A 22,314-nucleotide genomic window follows, 5' to 3' on the forward strand; every position below is an offset into this window, starting at 1 on the left:
TCATTGGTATAGCTTAGCAGTGGCTACTAATCAGTTATAGGATGCTTTCTTAGTGGGAGATCAGTGGTTTGCAGTTGGCTGAAGCTTTCAAAACTGTCTAGGAGAGCAGAATATACAGTACCCTTTGACTTTCTCATTGTGAATCCCCTAAATGGTTTTGAAAATTTCAACTATTATTGGTAGTTCCATGTCAAAACCAGAACAATGTGACATGGCACCTATCTCTCAGACTGTTGTTTAAAGATCTTATATTTAATTTCCTTCAACTGTCATATGGCAATTTGAATTTTTTGCAGTAATTTACAGGAATTTACTACAAGCCCTATAAAAACTTACCCGTTGAATACATGGTACAACGTGGGGTATGTTCCATTAATTGGAACATCAGAGCCTGGCCAAAAGAAGGTGCCTGCTTTCAGATTTTGATACATTGCTGTCAGCCAGACCTATGGGTAAACATACAAACAAATGATTTTATGGCATTCATACAGCTGGATGACCTCAGATCACCAAAGTAAAAATACATAATTGGATCAGAAATATGGACTGCAAGAATGCATTTCTCTTCCTTCTTTCACAGATCATACAGTTGCCTAATGACCATAGCTGATTTGAAGTTTGTTTTCTACATACATATTCTGAAGAAAAATTAGCATGGAAGCCAGGGTGTTGCCATTTTTATTGGGTATTCTCAGCATAGAAAGAAATAATATAGGTATTTCCATAATTGGCAAGAGGTACAAGATCTTTTTTTCCTGTGGCAAATGCCAGTCGAATGGACCATGAAGATGCAAGAATGGTTTAAAGCTGTGTCAGGGGAGGTTCCAACTGGATATTAGGAAACATTTCTTTACAGAGAGGGTGCTCAGACACTAGAACAGACTTCCTACAGGGGTGGTCAATGCCCCAAGCCTGTCAGTGTTTAAGAGGCATTTGAATAATGCCCTTAATAACATTTGGTTAGTCCTGAATTGGTCAGGCAGTTGGACTAGATGATCCTTGGACGTCCCTTCCAACTGAAATAGTCTATTCTATTCTAAGATATGTATTCTAGTTATTACTTTATTATAAGGGGACATATTTCTATTCATCTTAAAAAGCACAGCAGTGGTTCTGTCACAAACCTGATGAAATCCTTCATGACACAATAGCACCAAACCCTGAGTACTTGAGTATACTGTAAACATGACTACACAGACATATACATATACACACACACATGTAAATAAAAATATATAAACGTATATTAAGTAGATATACTATATGCTACATGTGTATTTTTTACTGTTATTATAGCTTGATATTTCTAGTAAATGAATACTATTAATCATAACCATAGGTACAATCAGGGTGAGAGTTTTTTATGAAATGTGCCATATGTTATATATAAGTGTCAGTTTTGCTGGAAATCAAGCTCTTTGCTATTCTCTTCCTTGCTTTTATATGCCTGGACACTGTAAGTGTATTTGTAAATGGATATAATTTGGAAGTAGATTTTCAGATTTCATTTTGAGCTAGTTGTCAAAAGCCAAACAGAAAAATACCTCACAATAAAACCATATCAATCATATCAAAACCATATCAAAAATTTAGTGTGGCTTCCTGTGGCAAGAGATCCATTCCAATACTAGCCAAAATATTTAAGTCTTTTTAAATAACTGCCACATTTAACTGAAATTTTTAAGTCTCAGACTTAACATTTTAAGAGTTCTTCTACTTCCATAAAAAAGCAAACTGTTTTGTAGGCAGCCTATAATATGAAGTCTACTGGATATTTGGCATGTACTGCAAATATATCACACAGCTTTGCATTTTATTCTCTTTTTGTTTTGTTTTATAATTTGGCACACGAGACACTCTAGATGTAAAGCAATACCATGATGAGAAATAAACCTACTGGCTGCCCCTTCCACCATGAAGGTTTGAATTTTTCCGTCCCCGAAAGTGAGAAATGAGCATTCAAGTCTACATCATACATGCTGTTATCAATAATACCATGAGATTCTGGATACAATCCCTGCAAAATGAAAAGAAACAAAAAACCTCATTGAATCTTTAAATCAAATGGATCCTAAACTATGTTGCAATCCATGCTGTTACAGTGTTGCAATTATTTTTAGGGCTGTTTTATCACAGAAACAGAACCTGCTTTCTTAACTCACACAGATCAGATTCCTGCCAATGAATTCAGTGTGCCTGTCAAGTTCCCTTGAGTTTCCCTATTTTCCCCCCAGACCAGTTAAAACCTGATGTGCTATAGATGAAGTACCATATATGTCTGTGTGGCTGTATATCAGCTGCCAAATCCAGTCCTAACACACACTCTTATCAAAGGCTGTGTCCTCACCCATACCCACCCATACCCAATTAGGCTGACAAAGATCAGGAATAACCGGTTCACAGGTCAGAATCAGATAGCATACATATATAGCCACATAGATCATGCCTTCATGTACTGTCTCAGCATCTCTCTCTCTCTTTTACTCCTATAGTTTGAGTTCCCACATCCCACAAAAAGATTGGCACCACAAAATAATTTCTATGTCATCCAGATAATGAAAAGGAAAAATAGCAAATTCTCACTTACTGTGACAATAGTATAGTGGTTTGGAAAGGTTTTTGTGGGGTAAACAGCTCTCATGTATTTTGAATGTGTGCCACATGTTTCTGCAACAGATCATGGAATTAATATACATTTGCTTATAATTTTTTTTTAATTGAGAAATAACATTCTTAAAAACGAATAGAAAAAAATCACCACAGTCAGTTGCTGTGGTATTAGAAGGGAAACGTGACTCCAAATTAAGACACATACATTCTGTGTCTCCTTGTGAGCTAGGCCTAGTGTCCCACTGCAGTCAATGGACCCTGGACACCCATTTCAGCTGCCTACGGCCATCTGAGACATCTTTAATGCCTGGCTTTAAGATGCTGCTCCTACATCCTGTCTGCCAACCCAAATGAGTGTCTCAGATACTTCTGAGATCCAAAATGGCACTAGATGTATACGTTACACAATGAGACTGAAGTTTCAAGTCAGCCCAGGCAAGATATTCTGCAGAGCTGTCTGATGACCAGATGCATGGGAAGGACTCAGTTGCTTAAGCACTGGAGTTGGGTGTCATTTGAGATACCCTCAGATATCCATGACACCTGCATGAAAGTTGGCAGTTTTGACACAAGATGTGTGTGTCCTCCTGACACAGCTGCTGAAGGCTACCTAGGATATGCCACAGCACTCTAAAGTATACTAGAAACATAGGTTAAGGCAACAATTTGTCTAGTGGCACCCTCTGTCTGTTGGTTGACTTGCTCTCTAGGCTCTTGCATTGCACTGCATAGACTGTACTAACCATAAACACACTGACTATGAATAAGCATGTAGATATCTCACATGCAGACACCTCCAAGAACATATCTAAATGTAGGTGTCCTGCTCTGGAGTGAATCCCACCCCTACCTTTCTCTCCAAACATTGCATCACTTTTCAGCAATCTAAGGCACTTAACACTCCTGAACATCTATAATAGCTAAATACACTCTAGTATCCAGCTTAGTGGGAAGACTGAAGATGCCTTAATGTCATTTTGTAATCTAACTCATGTGGAGAAACAGTTCTGTATTAAGCTGTATCCAGACTATTTGATTCACACTTTATTCTTTGATGTACAGTGTTTCAGTCAAAGAACAGAAACTGATTTTAACTAAGCAACGTCAACTAAAAAATGAAAGTCTGAAATTATTCTACAAAACCGTTCCAGTGTGGTACAGAAAAAAAGGCTTAAAGAGTGTTTAAAGAAGGGCTGAATAATTGACAAATACATAAGAAAATCAGCATAATGTTTTATGGATTTCTCCTGAACAGTAAAGAAGCTACATTCATAGTGTACATATTCTATAACAACTAGCTTGATTAGCTCTATGAAAATCCTAAGTTAATGGAATTAATAGAGAGGAAATATTTTATACTACAAATCAGCATTACATTTTTTCTTTTGCAAAGAAAGGAATTTCCCTTTCCATTATAGATTTCTGAGAAGTATAAGCATGAATGTGCATAAGCCATTGCTAAAATTGACCACAAATATGAGTAATGCTGAATTAGGTCTGTTCTTGTTTAAAAGTTCATGGAAACACATACGTAGCATGGTTTTCATGCCTTTTGAGAATTTGGCATTTCAGTTTCACCTATTTCAAAAGACTGGAACTGAACACTGACTTCTGCATGCATGATTACTGACTCAAGTTCCTTTCAAAATCAGAATGATGTCAGAGAATAAAATATTTGCCCAGGAAGTCAGGTTTGCATACTGCTTCAAGTTCAGGCTTCAGGATACCCTCATTATCCACAAACAAGATTGTTAACTATTCAGTAAAATGTAGTATTTTGCAACATTCATATGAAGTTTTCACATAAGCACAATAGAAACAGAATATGATATATTCAGAACAGATACAGATACAAACACTGTTAATTTAGACTATTACTGTTGAGAAGAAATTAATAAATATGCAGACATTTTGTCCAGGTACAACATATCTTGAGATCCAAGCTCTAAAATATCCAGGAAATTTTAATGAAGTGCATGCTAATGGGTCCCACTTTTTACAGCCCTTTAGAGCACAAGCTAAAAATCTTCAACTTACTCTTTCTCCCAATATTCAGAAATATTGGGAAACTGTTACTTGAACCTTACTGCAATCATATCAATATATTAAATTACACCAATATGTAAATTACATTGCATTTAAGTCTAATATAATAATAGTCACTGACATACTTTAAAATATGCAACTTTTAATATCTTAAAATATCTGACTTGGAAAAGTGCATCTTTGAGGAAAATTTCCCAATAACCCAATGCATTTTCTCTTTGTATTATACTTTAATGATGATCTCCTTATCAGCTAGAATTTTCCAATGGAGTACAGAGAATACAGGAAATCCTTCTCTGAAACTTTTTTTCAGTCTTAAACTGTATTTGAATGTATATTTCAAACAATTTGTTTAATAAAAACTGTTGACCATTATTAGAGGCCTTGTTAAAAGAAGTCATGTTTGCTGTGCACTCAAATACAAGAATTAATGTAGAACATATAATAATGAAAATACACAACTGATGAGGGAGACCTGATTTGTGATTTTCTTATTGCTGAGCAACACATATGCATGACAGCAGCAAAAGGGACTGGAGAGGTTGCATGTAGACTTTTAAAGAACATACTCAAAGCACTCTTGGTAACTTACTGAGTTTTTCAATATTTGGCAGCAAAGAACTCCAAGTTTGCAAGTATTCTGCTCTAAACCCATCCATTGAGAAAAGGATAAGTGGTGGCAGATCAAACCTACAAGAAAATGAGAGTCTGTCATCATAAAGGAGTTTGAAGAGTTGGTGACTTGTTAAGATCTTTAACAATATAAATTCTACTTTTAAAAGCAGGATCCAGAATTTCCATTTACTTCCCAGAATTAATATCACAGTATGAGGTAATAGTTTAATTCTGAGAGGAAATACACAATCCTGAAAAAAACCACTGGAGGAATAAAACACAAGCTATTCAGCATATACAGAATCTAGAAAAAGAAATTGGGTTTTGTTAATCTTTTATTACAAATACAAATAAATACAAACGCTGCAGGCTAGCATCCACATACAAACCCAGAGTATAGAACAGCCAAAGTACCTCTGTACATAGTAATGGGTTAAATTCTGTCTCTCGTCTCGTAATGCATCTTAAAAAATCTTTCAGGGCAGCTGCACAAGGACTGTAAAAGTACAGCAGTCACCCAGCAAGCAGTTAGGGTCAATTGGCCTCAGTGCTGAGAAACGTAACATCTTTGCAATGCCAGGTTTGTGCTAACCCCCTTACCTTACCACATTTCCTCTGTGAAGACATCACTAAGCAGTCCATGTTCTTTGTGGTTTACATCTTTCAAGTTTCCCAGCTCTCATGGAGCTGGAGAACACTTCTTCACCTCAAGGCCCCTGACAACTGAACTCAATGCTACAAAAGGAATGCAGCATCTGCTAATGTGCTTAGGGTAAGACTTCATGTAAAGAAACAAGGATAAAAGCCTCAGATCTGAGTTCAGACAGTAGGTATGATAAAACAGGCACAAACTGCAGCTGATCTCTAGAACAGTGTTTAAATTCTTGCTATGAAAATTCTAACTAGGAGGTGCTAGCTGTGAAAATAAACTTCTAAGTTACTAAACATGCTTTCTCTTAACCAATCTAAAAGGACTCATGAGGAAAAAATTCATTAGCAGTTATAAAGTGCTGGTGCTATAGCACCTTTTTTCATAGCTCCAAGTGACAAATCAGTAGGATCAAGTCATCTAGTTCTGCAAACGCAGTCTTCTTATTAACCATCATTATACATTCCACAGTCTCCTTAGAAACATATAAAGAAACATAAAAATTGTAAACACACAATTAAATTTAAAATGTAGTTTGAAGTAGGCTTCACTACACGTCGTATCTAAAAAAACCCAACTATTTATAATTTATAGGAATGGTTCACTACATAAGCCTGGAAAATATTGTGGGAAAAAATTATTGATAAAATGCAGTTACTGATAACTGACTCCAAACCATTTTTTTTGAGTAATATTTTGAGTAATAACTACTAAAAAAAAAAGTCATATATTCACATCAGGTGGTAATCACTATCCCAGTTTGTTTCTCATTCACAGTAGTCTTTCCAAAACACAGAAGTACACTGGCATCAACAGTTTGTATAAAAACAGTTTGTATAAAACAGCTTCCTGATTTGAATCCAAAATTACATGGACCTTTATATAGCAACACTGTTTACAGCACTTAAAGAAGCCTTCCTCCACTAGTTTCCAAGCTTTAGCTTACGAAACAGTGTTAACTCAGCAAGTTGTTAACCTAAAAAGTATGCTTTTATACCTATGTTGGGAGATGCATCCAGGAACCCATGAAAAAGCCACAATACTAAAGGTATTATTGTTATAATTAAACTAAATTGGCAGTAAAATAGAATAATAACGTCACAAATACCATAAATGAACCAGAAAAGAATCCATTTTTCTTTGTGAACTACTTCTAAACTGTGTTTCTGCCTAGCCTCTACCTATGATTCTGCAATACTGCACAAGTAGCAACTTATCTACAGGTGGACATCAGTATCACTGTGTTTCAGTGTTTGTAGATATATATAAGCTACTTTCATAGCTTCCTTTTTAACACACCTTTCTTCCCACAGATAATTCAAGTAAAAAACCCCTGTTACTTAGATAAAGAATTGCAGTCACAGATTCTAATAGTTACTACAGCTTGCATAAGGTGATTTATCTGAATTATCACAGATGCAACATGGTAACATAAAATGGACTATGAACAATTCATGATGCATGAACCTTGAGATAACTCTTAACAATTTTTCCAGGTCTTTGCAAACTGACTTTCAATATGGATTTGAACTCCTGCTCTCTGCTCTAAACTGTAAATGATGAATGAATGTGCATCAAAATGACAAAGCTTTGAGAAAGCAAAAACATCGCTAGCCACAAACTGCTTCTGTAGAATATTCCTCAGGGCAGGAACCTTATTCTCAGTAAATATGAAAAGCTCATGAAGACCTGCTTCAGGCCACTGGAGTATTTCTGACCATCACAATGATTTTGTTTGCTAAGAAGAAAAAATTATTTTATCCTACCCAGCTGGACACTGAGGAGTTTCAAGTGATATACATGGTTCTTCTACCCAAGGTATTTCACCTATAAGGACAGAAGAAAATACTGAGTCAACATTAAAAAACTCCACACAAACAACAAAGAATTTTCCCGGTTGATCTTTTTAGAGCTCTTCTTGGTACTTTTCCTGCTTTAATACAGAATTATAGAAATGTAGGGCTAAAGATATCTGTAGAAATCATTTGTTGCAACCTATTAGGCCCTCAAACACTGAAAGGGCTAATGTTTACAATTGTAAGTTAAAAACAAAACACATATACTACACAGACAAGCAAACAAACAAAACAGAGAAGAAATCACTATGAAAGATTAGCCTAAGTTTTATCTGGTTTTAAATAGAAAACATTTAAGTTGTGTCCTGTCCACACTGGATTACTGCCTTCTTTGTTTGCAGATACCACTTACACATTCAGAGATGATTGCCAGGGCTCCCTTTAGCCCTTTTTTTTTTTTTTTTTTTTTTTTTGTAAAGAGGCCAAACTCCTTTAATATTTCCTTGTTGACCATGCTCATGCTTTCCAACTTTCAAGTAATCCTTTCTGTTCTCCTTTGAATATTCTCCACCTGCTTCACAGCTATACTTATTTATGATAATGTTTGCCCATCTCTTTGGAAGAAATAAGGGAGATCAATAAGAGAAGAAAGAAGGAAAACACCCAAAAAGGAAAAAATATGAAGAAAAGAGAAGAAGCAGTGGCTGCTGAAGTTTTCAGTTCACCACAGAAAGCTTCCCTCCCAGCAAGCAGCCAAAAGCAGGGATATACAGTGACCTTTACTACGTCAGCTCAATCAATTTAGCAGCCAGTCAAACTCCTGCTTTTAGCTTTAATTTGCATTTAAGTGACAAATATAATTTTGCGAGAGTTGCCTTAAATCTCTGCCACCTCACAATATAAAGGAATCCTGATAACTGATACCATTTTTTATGCCACGGTATACTCCTTAGGTATCATTCTTGTATTCTAATTTTACCAGTGCTATTCTTCATGTGTATGAAACAATCAGCTGTGAACAAAGATATTCATAAATATGTAAAACATAAGGAACCCAAGCTGAAAATTAATTTCTAATAAAAAGGATGGGAAAGTTTAAATTAGGGTTGATTACTACAATATGTACTTTGGATTGCATGAAGTTTAAAGCAGAAAACATGTCTCCATCTATTTTTGAAAAAAAAAAAAAGAAAATAAACAAGCCCAAACCCCCACATTTGGTATACTGCTGCAATAATCAAAACATTCTGTCTTTCTTAAGAATGACACACATTCACATTGTTCTCCAGAAATCATCTTTTTCCCAGTAAAAATACCAAAAGCTTCACCTCAAAACACCTTCATTTTCCAAAATGTCACTGCAAGACTCTAATCTTGAGAAACAAATGCATCTACCTTTATATTTGACATGTTTGCCCATCTATTTATTTCACAGGACAATTTATATATAAATCTTTTTGACTTTTGATTTACCTTTGCAAACACTGTTGTAGTTTACACAGCAGTCTTTTTTCTGCAAGCAGTCATCAGAACAAGAACAGTAACTTCCAGGTATCCGTGTCTCACCACAACGGAAATTAGTGCACCTCCAAGATCGGGCTGAAAATTGGAAGAAAAAAGATTGTGATTCAGTTCACAGAACCTTATGTAAACTCCTTTGTGTGGAAATACCCCAAATGGGTAAAGAAAAAAAAAAGGTTTTGTTAAACTATAATGTACACATTCTGCCTGAGTTGCTTTAGAACTTTTGTCTGAAAGGAAAACTCAAGATTTCATTTAAAACATAAGCCTATTTCTACGGCTATTGAATGTTAACAGAGCATAGAATAGCTTATTTTACAAGGGTGTCCCCAGAGTCACCCTGTTCAATGCCTTCCACTCTTCCAGGAAGATCTAAAAAAAAATAATCAAACCCATATTTCTCCTACAGAAGAGAAAGAGAAGGAAACTGATCTGTTTCCTGCTCTTGTACGTGATTCCCTGCAGACAGCAAAAAAAGAGATGTAAGGGCTGAAGCGGGCAGAAAAAGCGATAAGGATGAAAAAACATCCAAGCAGCTGCTGGGAGAGCAGAGAGAGTAACTGAAGAGGAGTCTGGCCTCGATGCAGAGCCAGGCCGGTCCCCTGGAGAGGAGTGCACTCCTCCAACCCCAGGCCCCACTGAGCGCTACATGAGGCTGGAGAGTGCACCTGACCGGGAAACACCCGTTCATTTTTAAAAGTGTAAGAGATGCCAGCACAGTGGCATTGTTTCGGGGCCCCTGTCAAAGGTAACCTACAATTTCCACTCACACTAATCCACAGCTTTATCTGGACCATGAAATCTGCACTGCAAATGCTTTGGTAATCTACGAGGAACAAAAATACAGGGATCTGATTTGAGAAAGACACAGGAAGATTTCGTGTCCTGCCAGGTCACCAAGTTATGGCCCTCTAGCCATCTGAGTGTAGACAACTTGAGACCGCCACGTCCTTCCCTCCATGAGAAAGCGGGACGTAACTTCCGTATATCTGTGTAAATACAGTAATTCAGCATTTTCCTATTACTATCACTTGAAAAAACAAACCCACAATAAAATGGAAACCAGTGAGCACTGCCTGTAAGGGAACATACTTGGCTCCACGCAGGTGTCCTCATAGTCCCAGCAGCAGTCCCGGCGCTCCTTGCAGCTGCTGTCGCACCGGCAGCCAGGCACCTCATTCCTGTACAGCTCATTGCACTTGTGTCTGCAGCTGACTGTAAGGAGAAGGCAGCAAGAGAGCTTGGATAACCCTGTCCCAGACAGGTCAGTTAAATGAATCACGGACACAGCCTGCAGGGAGAAATATGCTGAATAATTTCCCAAATCCATTTCCCTAGTCATTTTCCCATGCGGTCACTAGCATATTGGGTGAGGAAGGTGAAACAAAAGCTGTAGGAAGTCCTCTGGTCATTGAAGGTCCTGGTGGCTGTTTGGGCCATGCTTGCCCAGAGCCTGTGGCAGGGCTGTTTCTGCAGCAGGTCTCCCCAGGACCAGTGGCATGGGAGGCAATGCCTGGGTGTCCCATCCTCCCAGCATGAGGAGGGGGAAACTGGCATCTCCCTTGCTCATTTCTGGGTCCAGGATGCAAGATGAAGAGTGACTCCCACTTTGGACATTCCCAGATGTACCTGCCAGGGAGCTGCATGGGACAGGGGCTCCCTCAGGGCTGGACACCCAGAGCCAAGGGGCCTCTCCAGGGGTGGCTGGGCAGGGCCTGGAAGCCAGGGCCCATCCCACTGCCCCAGCCAGGAGCAGGGCAGCCAGGGGGACATGGGGGCACCCCCACTCCAGGAACCGGGCACCTCGTGGGGACAGGGGCAGGCCAAGGCCAGGCTGCTGGTCTGTGGGTGGTCCTGGCTCAGCAGGACCTATGGCCAGGCAGGGCAGGGCTGTGGGGACCTGGAGACCAGCCCTGCTGCGGTATTGCTGGGACAGGGGCTGATGGCCCCGTGGGGATGAAATGAGGTCCTGGGCCATGAGCAGGGTGGGGGCAGCCCTGTGGGGCTGAGCAGGGCCCATAAAGCTTATTAGTGCACTCAGAACTCAGACCATACCTCTCCTACTTAATCATTACAACGTCCCTTAAAAATGTGCAGGTTTGGTTGTTTTGGTCGAAAGAAAGAACAGGGTCTAAATGAGGGGGTCTCGTGTTGGAAATGGAGATATGTATTTCCTCACCACAGCTCTAACACCTTCGCGCAAGGCAAAGGGAGAACTCTGGCTGTCCTGAGGACACCCGAGGACAACCCCAGATCTCCAGACATCACCCACCGCTCCATACTAGCCTCCACAAGGACAAGCCTTGTGTCTGCATTCTCTGTACTGCAGAAATACTGTGTGAACCACTCTGAGCACCTACATTTCCAGCTTTCTTGTCTACTCACACTGTTAGACAAATAGGTATAACTACTCAGATTTGTTGGTGCAATTCTATTATAGTTGACAAAGGTTCATGTTTTTGCAGGGTGCACTGCCTACAAAATTTGGGCTTTAATATCCACTGTGTAGAAACAATCTAGAGCTAAAATGTAGAAAGTTTTCATGCTGTACCTTGCACTTTACGTGCTTCCATCAACAACTATTGTTCAATGCAAGAAAGCTTTGCAAATAATTAGAATAACAAACTATATATGTAATGAACATAAATGGATCTGTCAAAAGTAGAGATTGAAAGAAATAATTGAGTGTTAAGTGTTTTATGACTGGAGTCTGTTCTGTCAAGAAAGAGCTACAATTTTTCATGTACATAAACAAATGTACATAAGCGCAAACAGTTTTTCTGTGCTTTTTTTGCTGAAGTTTAGAGTATTTAATTTAATTTTTTCTCTATCCATTGGCTTTTGAAGAACTCAGAGTTGTTCAAATGGTCTACCTGATCTAAAATGATATAGAATGGTGAGTCTAAGTCAGAAAAAATATAAATATAAAAATATAAACCTTTTCCTCTGTCTGTACTGAAACTGTTCATACCCCTCATAAATTGTAACCCGTGCTTCTAATTTCTTTACAATATTTACATAACTGTGAGAGGTCAGGAATTTAGTATTTCATTAACTTTTATTTGAAGTAGTCAGTACAATTACAGGAGCTATGAGGAAATTTACCTTGAGTATATAAACAGAACCAATTGTGCTATCACCAAATGCAAACTCTGCTAATTTTTAAACATACAGAATGCCAGGTCCTCCTGACTCCTTTCCAGGACTGTTCTCCTGAGACCGCAAGCCCCCAGCACCCATGTCGACTGTAACTCGTTTTGCTCCTGAACAGCAACAGTCTTTCCCACTGCCCTCATAGCAAATGGAACTGTGTGCACCAGCACTCAGGGCTGAGGCTTCACCTCCCACTCTGCAGTGTAATACCATGTGTTGCTAATTCATCTTTCCCAAGTAGGTCTGGCTACGAAAGTAGCAAATAAAGTTAGTCAGTCCCTATTTAATGTTGTTCTGTAACACCTGCAGACAGAAGCACCGAAATGCTAACATGCTGATTTGATGCCATCTTCCACTTACTACAACTATGACCAAGTTCCTTGGGTAAATGTCAGTGAAGACTCAAGCTGTGGGCATCTACATATTTTAGTCAGAGAGTTGTAATACAACATACACGTCATCAAAAAGCATTCCATTTCATCCTATTTGCTAGGCCCACAGTATTAAAAGATCTCAGAAGGAGCTAAGACTTGATGAATAAGTAGGTAAACAAGTTCAATATGTGTTGATTAGGAATGAGAAAAAGCCTGTGCTTCCTTGAACTCCTCCAGTATGAGATTACTATTGTTTTGATTCTAAAGGAAGTGTTTTATTTAATTCACCGAGTGGTGTGTTTGTTCTCATCTGGATTGATCCCCTGGCATCAAAATGCTACTTTGTTTTTCTAACTAAAAAATAATATTCCACCAAATCAAAGCATTATCTCCTTTTTACCATAGCTTTACAGAAACTGAAGTCTTCAGGGAAAATTCATAACCAGTTTTAACATTAGCCACCTGAACTATGCCAAATGTACCCAAAGCATGAGTCTCAAAGATGGTCCACTGATATCTCTTCTATAAAATATATTGCTTAAATAATTGCAAAGTATTATATGTAATAAGATAACTACTATCTCAAATTTCTAAAAGTGTTATTATGATAAAATTTCCATAAAATGTCCCGTTGTGAACTAGGTTTAACGCTTCTGGAAAGAGAAGCAAGGTACTCAGTGGTTTAGGATAGGTTTTTCAAGTATAGATTGTGAGTGTACAGTTTTTATACAATCCAGTTTGAAAAATGCAAGAACTTTATTTTCACAGGTGGTAAGTTTTCACAGAGGATTTACACTATGGTATAAATGAGCCTCTGCTGAAGGCCTTTACCAGCTCTACCTTCAGTGGTAATTATGCTGAAAGTATCATAAACATACCTTGCTCCTGGTCTCCACGGTTCAATCCTAGTCCTAAACCTAGTCCCAGGGATACAACGACCAAAGCACACAGCAGAATCTGTCACACAGACACAGGAAAATTAAAGCTCACAATTGTGATAAACTGTTATGTTTATTAGAAATTAACTGTGCGATTTTTATTTCTATGAGTGTATGATTTCTTATGAACTAACCATTTCTTGAACTTGTTCATCAAAACATTGGAGACATTCTGAGCTTCTGACATTGTGAACTGCTCACAAGCCAACACCTTAATACCGCACTTTTAACCTATGGCCAGTCACATGTTGTAATTGGGGAAGTCATTGCTGGGAAGTAATCAAAGTATTTACCTGTTCTGCAAATTCTTAATCTGTGTAAAGAGAAGGAAATGGCTTTTATTTAGCTTCTGTATTTTCCTGAAATGCTCACAGTTATTTCTTAAAGAGACTCAGCTTATTGATTGAGGCTCTAAGTGTCAAATTTTCATCACATGCCAGTTTCTCGTAATAAATCACCCCATTAGTGAGGTTAGAGGAAACTGGAAAGAGACAAACAGCCTAACGAAACCCCATCACAGAAAGCAGCATGTTTGGGAGACTGGGAAAGAGCTGAGGAGGCCTCTATCAGTTTAACAGATACTCAAGATGAATGGTGATATATGCTGGCTGAAAGGCAGAGTGAAAAGTGACAACCCTCTCAGAGTATTTCATAGGGTCTGTACTTTCCTCTTCACTAAGGCAACAATGGAAAAGAAAATGCATATAAACAGAAAAGCACCATAAACCAGCACGGTTTACTTTCCATTTCTGCCTCAGAACCTTCTTTTTTCTCCTGCCATTTCCAGGAACCACCAGGCACTAGCAAATACTAAGATTCAAAACAAAGTAGAAATAAGAGCAGCTTACCCTCATACTCGATATTACTGTAATGGAGCCTCTTAACTGAGACTGCAGCAATTATAAGGAGCTGAGAAAAACTGTATGTGTGGGTAGGATATAACCAAGTGCACATACGCCGCCCTGTTACTTTTTGCCCATCCCTGCTCACAAAAACACTCTACACTCTTTGTTACTGCCCTTCCTGCCTTGCAGGTGCTGGGCAGAAGCGTGGCAGCAGGGAGAGCTGTGCAATTCTCAGGTGTGGGTGTACAATTTGGCTATGGACCAGCTTCACACCGGGACAGTCTAAGAGCACATTATTTCTTCCCATAGACCAGGAAAATCTAGGCATGTAAGCCAGAAAGTCAGGAGTGTAGCACGCTCCCAACTAGCCCTCTCACAGGGACAACCAGGAGACGTAATTGTGGGTCTGGTGTGGCACATACCTCTTCCTCTGGACAGATACAATCAGAGGGGCTCCTTCCATACCTCACATTTTTCCCTCCTGTTGCTATGCTCCCTGTGACCGTGCTCAAGAATTTCCATTACTGCCCACACTCTCTAGCCTCATGTCACTGATTTTTTTCCCAAGCAACAACAAACACCAGCAACACCAAAGTTACTTCCTCCACACTTTCTCTCTCCCACCTTTATTTTCTTCCTGCTGCTCACTCCCTGTTTTTGTACAGGAGAAATGCCCCATAAGTAGGAATGGAAATGGAATTGGTGAGAGAACTGGGTAAGACAGACAGATGGGATAAGCATGTTTGGAAAGAGTGCCCAAAGTTGCAGAGATGCTGAAGTCCCTTGAAGAGAGACCCCAGGTGCGAAGGCAGCAGTTTAATCCTACATCCAGTCAGCAAGGACTGAGAATCACGGGGAGCATTTGGGCTAGAGCAGCGGTCACTCTTTCTGGGCAGGGAAGACAACACTGCCAGAGTAACCTAACAGGTTTCACTGAGAACAGATAAGCCCAATCACCAGGGCATGCACTCTTCCTTAAAGTTCACTATGGTTTTACCCTCCATTTTCATTAAAACTTACATTATTAATTGAAATAAACAGATTATACTAAATTGAAAGTACAGCTGTTACAGCTGCAAACATTCCCACTGCTGCAAGCAATGAGATAGCTGAAGTAAAACCCCAAAACTCATGGCAGGTATACATATGAGATGCTGCATTTATGATAGCATTTGCACAAAGACCCTTGATTTTGGGACATTCATCCTTAAGGTGAAATAACATTGGTAACACCTATTCAAATCCTTAGACTTTCCATGGCTAACTTCTATGTCTAAATTCAGGACTACAGCTACTTACTCATAAAGAAGTTGTTCCTAATGCATATGCTCTGTTATCTGGAGGACTTATTAGACAGTGTGACTACTATTTGCAAGGACACAATTCTCTGCCTAAGCTTTTGGGAAAAAGTTGCCAAGTACTTCATGCACATAGTTGATCCAAAACATATATAAATGGTGTAGAACATTAACAGTATACATCTCCAATATTTAGATCTTGTTTTTTCATATAGCCAGGCATTTAAAAACTAGTGCATTTGAAAGAATGAATATGTTTTAGGATACTTAAATTTATCACTTCACTCTTCCAAGAACCTCTTGAAAGTATAATTTACTTTCCTTCATAGTTAGGCATTTCCCCCACATTGTTTCTCACGATTCATTTATCTGTACTGAACACTTAAGGAAAAATGTGTTATCTTTTTCTTTTCTCAGTTTCCAATATTTCCCTCATATTTTATGCAATCCTTGCACAACACAGCATTAGATAGGAAGTTGTACCATGTGAAATTGTTCTGATGACATAGAGCTGAGAGTATCATAACTTGACTCTCTTTTTCCTAGGGCTGTTTTCAGAACTAAGTTACGAGTCTTTCTAAAATCAGTACCTGTCATTTTCTCCAAATTCCAATTTACAGATGCAAGAGCTTGTGCAAACATATACATGTAGATATATATATGAATGTTTTTAATGTTTGTTTCTTCTGTGCTCACAAACAGAAGCTTAAAACTGTGTATCGGCTACAGCAAAAGATTTAAAAAACAAAAAAACCCTCACACATTATTATTTACAAGGCAGCTGCATGACTCTTAAAGCCCTGGGGAAGAGGAAAAGAGTTGGCATGATATTTGAGATGTGGGACTGACACTGTACGAAACGGTTCATTAGTCTTTTCCCATGCCTTGCTTCCTGAGTGTTTTTCACCAACACCTTGCCTACATGTTCTGCTTTGTTAATGACAAATCCAAAGATAAAAAAGTAAGCAAAAAGGAACGCAACTGCTTTGGCCACAAACACATCTGCTTTAAACAAATGTATAAAATAAATTATTGAAGCAATGTCTTTGCTGTGCAAAAGAACTATCTGGTTATTGTAGTAAAACAAAAAGTTAACTGCCAGAAAAAAAACAAATTTGCTTCATAAGTACTGGAAGAACTTTAGAAGTCTGTCAGTGAAGTTAGTGCATTCATGCAGTAAAACTTTAAGCCCTGATTGCCAAGCTACCCTGAATGATTATATTAATACAATTAAACCCCTAAAAATTCTGCAGATTTGAGAATGGTTAAACTAGCAGCTCTGAAGAACAGCACCTACTTACAGCACAGATGGCTTTGTATTTCAGGAGGCTTTTTTTCTTCACATACTCTCTTGGATTTAAAGACACCTCATCCAAATGTTCTCTTTGATACTTGGTGATATCATCCCGAAGCTCCATTTTGCCGAGATCTGCCTCTCAGCTGCGCGTCTGCTGTGTTCCTCACCCTCCCAGCTGGGTTAGCTGTGACTAAGATACTACTTCTGCTTCAAGTGTGGACGTACTTTGTTCATAGTTTTTTTTATGAGATCCTAGCCTTTGCATCAGTGGTAACTGCAGGAAGCCAAAGTAAGCAGGAAAACGACTCAGAAAGGTCAAAGGCTGAAAAACATTATCAGTGTACGGAGGACCTGTCTGTCACATTTCAAGATAAGGATGGCATTAGGTAAACTCTTAAATGGAGATTAGGAGTAATACGTTGCTAAGCAATAAAATGAAAAAATGACACAAATTCAAGTACCCAACTATTTGGTTAAAAGGTTGTCATCCAGAGTATTTGTTATCTTCAAAGAAAGTGTTAAATACATTAAACAAAACCAGTATGAAAGTAGATGGTTTCTTAACTCCTGCTCTGTATTTTCAGGTCCCTTCCCTTATTTAGTACCAGAAAATTCCTCCTGTGTAGTTTTAATACATCATTGTTACATACTTTTTTCAGCTTGTTACATGTTTTTTCAGTAGTGATAGATGTACTCAATAAAAATAAATTGTATACAGCCAAATCAAATTTAACAAAAAATAAAAAGGTTTTCTTTAAGTACAATTTGAAATCTTTTTTTTTTTTTTAATTTAGTGATTAATGGAAGGGTTGTTTGTTATGAAAATGTACCTTCATAGCCTACTAGGGCTACGCAAGTGTAACTATTCAATTGTTGATCTGATTCTAAAGCTGAGCACCACATGACCTGTAATTTATAATAAATAAATTTATAATATTTATAATTACAAAACCAAATCCAAAACATATGAGCTGGTATGAAGAAAATCAACTCCATCCTAGTCCAAACCAGTATAACCTCTAGCCTTTATTCTATATACTGTCATACTCAGGTCCCACATTATCCAATATATCCCCATTAATCACCCCCTCCCTCCTGCCCGTCCTTTGATATGTAGACAGATATCATTCTCCTAGTTTATGGGCCACCCCTGTAAAATGTCTATTGAGTTCTCTTCTTCCATGTCCTGGGTTCCATCTGTTACGGTGGCTGCTCAGGACAGGAGAAGCAGTGTGTTGTGTGGTTATTGTCTGCCAAAACCTATTCAAGTTGGGTCACTCTTGCAGGGCTTCTTGTGAGCCTCGTCCTCTGTTCAGGTGGTTTCTGCTATGGTACTTCCTATAACATGCAACTCAAGAAATGGGTTACAACAACTTAAAGTTATAGTCATTACAATCTCCATGCCTGGTCCCTTTGAACCAGGCTACATGGCTTAATATTGCAATGAAGTCCTCCCCTTGCCCATGCTCCCATATGGACTTATACATGGGCTGCAGTCCTTTCCTTTGGCTGGAAAGCTGCCTGGTGGAAAAGGACCTGGGGGTGTTGGTCACCAGCTGGTCGAATATAAGCCAGCAGTGTGACCAGGTGGCCAAGAAGGCCAATAGCATCCTGGTTTTGTATCAAAACCAGTGTGGCCAGCAGGACGAGGGAAGTGATTGTCCCCCTGTACTCAGCACTGGTGAGGCCACACCTTGAATACCATGTTCAGTTTTGGGCTCCTCACTACAAGAAAGACATTGAGGTGCTGGAGAGTGTCCAGAGAAGAGAACAAAGCTGGTGAAGTGTCTAGAGCACAAGTCTGATGAGGAACAGCTGAGGGAACTGGGGTCATTTAGTGTGGAGAAAAGGAGGCTGAGAGGAGACCTTATCCCTCTCCTCAACTACCTGAAAAGAGGTTGTAGTGAGGTGGGTGTCAGTCTCTTCTCCCAAGTAACAAGTGATAGGACGAGAGGAAATGGCCTCAAGTTGTGCCAGGGAAGGTTTAGACTGGATATTAGGAAACATTTCTTCACCTAAAGGGTTGTCAAGCATTGGAACAGGCTGCCCAGGGAAGTGGTTGAGTCACCAACCCTGGAGGTATTTAAAAGACATATAGATGTGCTGCTTAGGGACATGGTTTAGTGGTGCATTTGGCAGTGTTAGGTTTGTGGTTGGACTCAATGATCTTAAAGGCCATTTCCAATCTAAACGATTCTATGACTCTGTGATTCAGGAGTGTACCTGTTCCACTGTAGACCTATCCACAGCCACAAATGCTTTGGGGTGTATCTACCCACAGGTCACAGTCCCTTCAACTAGAGTTCAGATTGTAGTTACAGCATGCCTACTACAGCAGTACAGGAACAGCAGGGATGCCCTGGCCATATGCCAGACCAGGCATGTGGCCAGTGCTGTTATCAAAATGTTCCCAGAAACAGCAAACTAAGATGATAAGCAGTACAGCAAATAGCAGCCACCACTCACTAGGACTCTAATATACAGCAAAGAAAGCAAGTGTCATGGCAAGTGCAGGAGCCTGTCATTTAATAGCTAAACAGCTGTACCACCTATAAATCCATTCTAGCACATTCTGATCAAATCTGTCATTATCTTGACCCCTCTGGCCCCACACTGGGTGACAAAAAGCACTCTTGCGGGTTAAGCCCAGCAGGCAGCTCAGCCCCACCCAGCCGCTCGCTCACTCTCCCGCAGTGGGATGGGGGGGTAGAATTGGAGGGGAAAAAGTCAGAAAACTTGGGAGTTGAGATAAAAACAGCTTCATAGGTAACGTAAAGCTGCGCACGCAAGCAAAGTAAAATTGGGAAATTGTCAGCACTTCCCTTCGGCTGGCAGGTGTTCAGCCATCTCCAGGAAAGCAGTGCTCCACCATGCATAATTGGTTACTTAGGAAAACAAACTCCATAACTCTGACTGTCACACCCTTCCTCCATTTTTCCCCAAGGTTTCATTGCTGAGCACAACATCATATGGTGTGGGGTATCCCTTTGGTCAGTTGGGGTCAGCTGTCCCAGCTGTGTCCCTCCCAACCTCTTGTGCATCCTCAGTCTCCTTGTAGAGAAGGCCTCAAGGCTGTGTAAGCACTGCTCAGAAATAGTTAAAATGGGGGGGGGGTTATTGACACTGTTTTCATCACAGATCCAAAACATAGCACCATAAAAGTTTATATGAGGAAAATTAATGCCATCCCAGCCAAAACCAATACATAAATTTACAGAAGTAGCAAAATTGACCTTTGAGAGTGTGAATCATGAGTGTAGGCACCCAGGGTAAATTTCTGCTCCTACTGATATAAAAGAAAATAATTTAGCAAATGGAACAGGATGTGAGCTCATTGTATTGGGTTTGTGTGGCAAGGTTTTGGTAGAGGGGGGGCTGCAGTGGTGGCTTCTGTGAGAAGCTGATAGAAGCTTCCCCCATGTCTGACAAAGCCAATGCCAGCCGGCTCCAAGACAGACCTTCCGCTGGCCAAGGCCGAGCCCATCAGCAATGGTGGTAGCACCTCTGTGATAACATATTTAAGAGGGGGAAAAGAAAACTGTGTAACTGCAGCCAGAGAAAGGAGTGAGCATATGTGAGAAACAACTCTGCAGACCAGTGAAGAAGGAGGGGGAGGAGGTGCTCCATGTGCCATAGCAGAGATTCCCCTGCAGCCCATGGTGAAGGCCATGGTGAAGCAGGCTGTGCCCCTGCAGCCCATGGAGGTTAGCAGTAGAGCAGATCTCCACCTGCAGCCCATGGAGGACTCCACACTGGAGCAGGTGGATGTGCCTGAAGGAGGCTGTGACCCCGTGGGAAGCCCACGCTGGAGCAGGCTCCTGTCAGGATCTGTGGCCCCATGGAGAGAGGAGCCCATGCTGGAGCAGGTTTGCTGGCAGGCCTGGGTTCCCTGGAGCAGTCTGCTCCTGAGGGCCTACACCCCGTGGGAGAGACCCACGCTGGAGCAGTTCATGAAGAACTGCAGCCTGTGGGAAGGACTCATGTTGGAGAAGTTCATGGAGGACTGTCTGCCGTGCGAGGGACCCCACGCTGGAGCAGGGGGAGAGTGTGAGGAGTGCTCCCCCTGAGGAGGAAGGAGCGGCAGAGACAATGTGTGATGAACTGACCACAACCCACAGGCCCTCTCCCTCTGCACTGCTGGAGTTGGGGAGGTAGAGAAATCAGGAGTAAAGTTAAGCATGGGAAGAAGGGAGGGGTGAGAGGAAGGTGTTTTAAGATTTGTCTTATTTCTCATTACCCTACTTTTACTATTTGATTGGCAATAAATTGTTACTTTTCCCAAGTTGAGTCTGTTTTGCTCATGACGGTAACTGGTGAGTGATCTCTCCCTGTCTGTATCTCCACGCATAAGCCTTTCATTATATTCTCCCTCCCTGTCCATTTGAGGAGGGGGAGTGATAGAGTGGCTTTGGTGGGCACATGGCGTCCAGCCAAGGTCAACCCACCACACTCCTATATTTAATTTTCTTCCTCATGCCAATGCTGCTTTTCTTCCTTGTTTGGTGAGGCTTGCAGCTGTATTACCTAATACACAGCGTCTGACAGGGCTTCATGCCTTGGCAGAGACACCTGAGTGCAATCCCTCTGCATAAAACCTGTTCTGTTCCCCTTCTTGGGCATTTGGTTCCCTTCAGCAAAGCAGTATGACCATTGCTTAGGCCTGACCTGCTGTGGCACCCCTGGCCCTCAGCTCTACCCCAATGACCAGATTCTCTGCCAAAGGTAGGATCATAGGTAGTTCAGTTTTGTTAAAATGAGATCTGGTTAGACAAGGGGTTAATTTAGAAGATAAATCACCATTGGGACCTCTTAGGGTGCTGAAGAATATCATGCGGTCCAGTTTCAAAACTCAAAATTGGGTATAGTATTTGGGCCAAGTTGTGGACCAGGACTCTATTAAGGTTAGACTAAGCTTGTCTAATAAGGATAACCAGTTAGATTTGGGCTGGCATGGTAAGTACAGTTTAGAATGAATGGTGGTTAATGACCTAAAATCAAGATAAAGGTATATTAGGCACAAAGTTGTGAACAGATTGTCTCTTGGTACATACTAAGTTTGGATCAAGATCTGGAGCCCAAGGCATGGTTGGGAATGGTTTTTAGCCTGTGAGTGTGACTGAGCATTAAGGAAGACAAAAGTAAGAATAGTAGACTGATCCTCAAAATAAGGAT

General features: G+C 40.1%; 1 protein-coding gene across 3 annotated transcripts in view; it reads right to left on the bottom strand.

Moving 5' to 3' along the window:
- ENPP3 (ectonucleotide pyrophosphatase/phosphodiesterase 3) overlaps positions 1 to 17,475 on the bottom strand; it is a 42,928-nt gene extending 25,453 nt beyond the window's left edge. For all 3 annotated transcript variants that reach the window (XR_012622552.1, XM_074819085.1, XM_074819086.1), the window contains exons 1-9: positions 17,147 to 17,475; positions 13,643 to 13,721; positions 10,330 to 10,452; positions 9,190 to 9,315; positions 7,687 to 7,747; positions 5,249 to 5,346; positions 2,588 to 2,667; positions 1,898 to 2,017; positions 337 to 446 (exon numbers count right to left, since the gene is read on the bottom strand). Coding sequence is in view for 2 of the 3 variants with exons in the window: in XM_074819085.1 (XP_074675186.1) it covers positions 337 to 446; positions 1,898 to 2,017; positions 2,588 to 2,667; positions 5,249 to 5,346; positions 7,687 to 7,747; positions 9,190 to 9,315; positions 10,330 to 10,452; positions 13,643 to 13,721; positions 17,147 to 17,263 (914 nt within the window). In the remaining variant the exon portion in view is untranslated. The remainder of the gene's footprint in view (positions 1 to 336; positions 447 to 1,897; positions 2,018 to 2,587; positions 2,668 to 5,248; positions 5,347 to 7,686; positions 7,748 to 9,189; positions 9,316 to 10,329; positions 10,453 to 13,642; positions 13,722 to 17,146) is intronic.
- Positions 17,476 to 22,314: the final 4,839 nt, after the last annotated feature.

The sequence above is a fragment of the Strix aluco genome, chromosome 3 (assembly GCF_031877795.1).
Source record: "Strix aluco isolate bStrAlu1 chromosome 3, bStrAlu1.hap1, whole genome shotgun sequence".
Taxonomy (NCBI): Eukaryota; Metazoa; Chordata; class Aves; order Strigiformes; family Strigidae; genus Strix; species Strix aluco.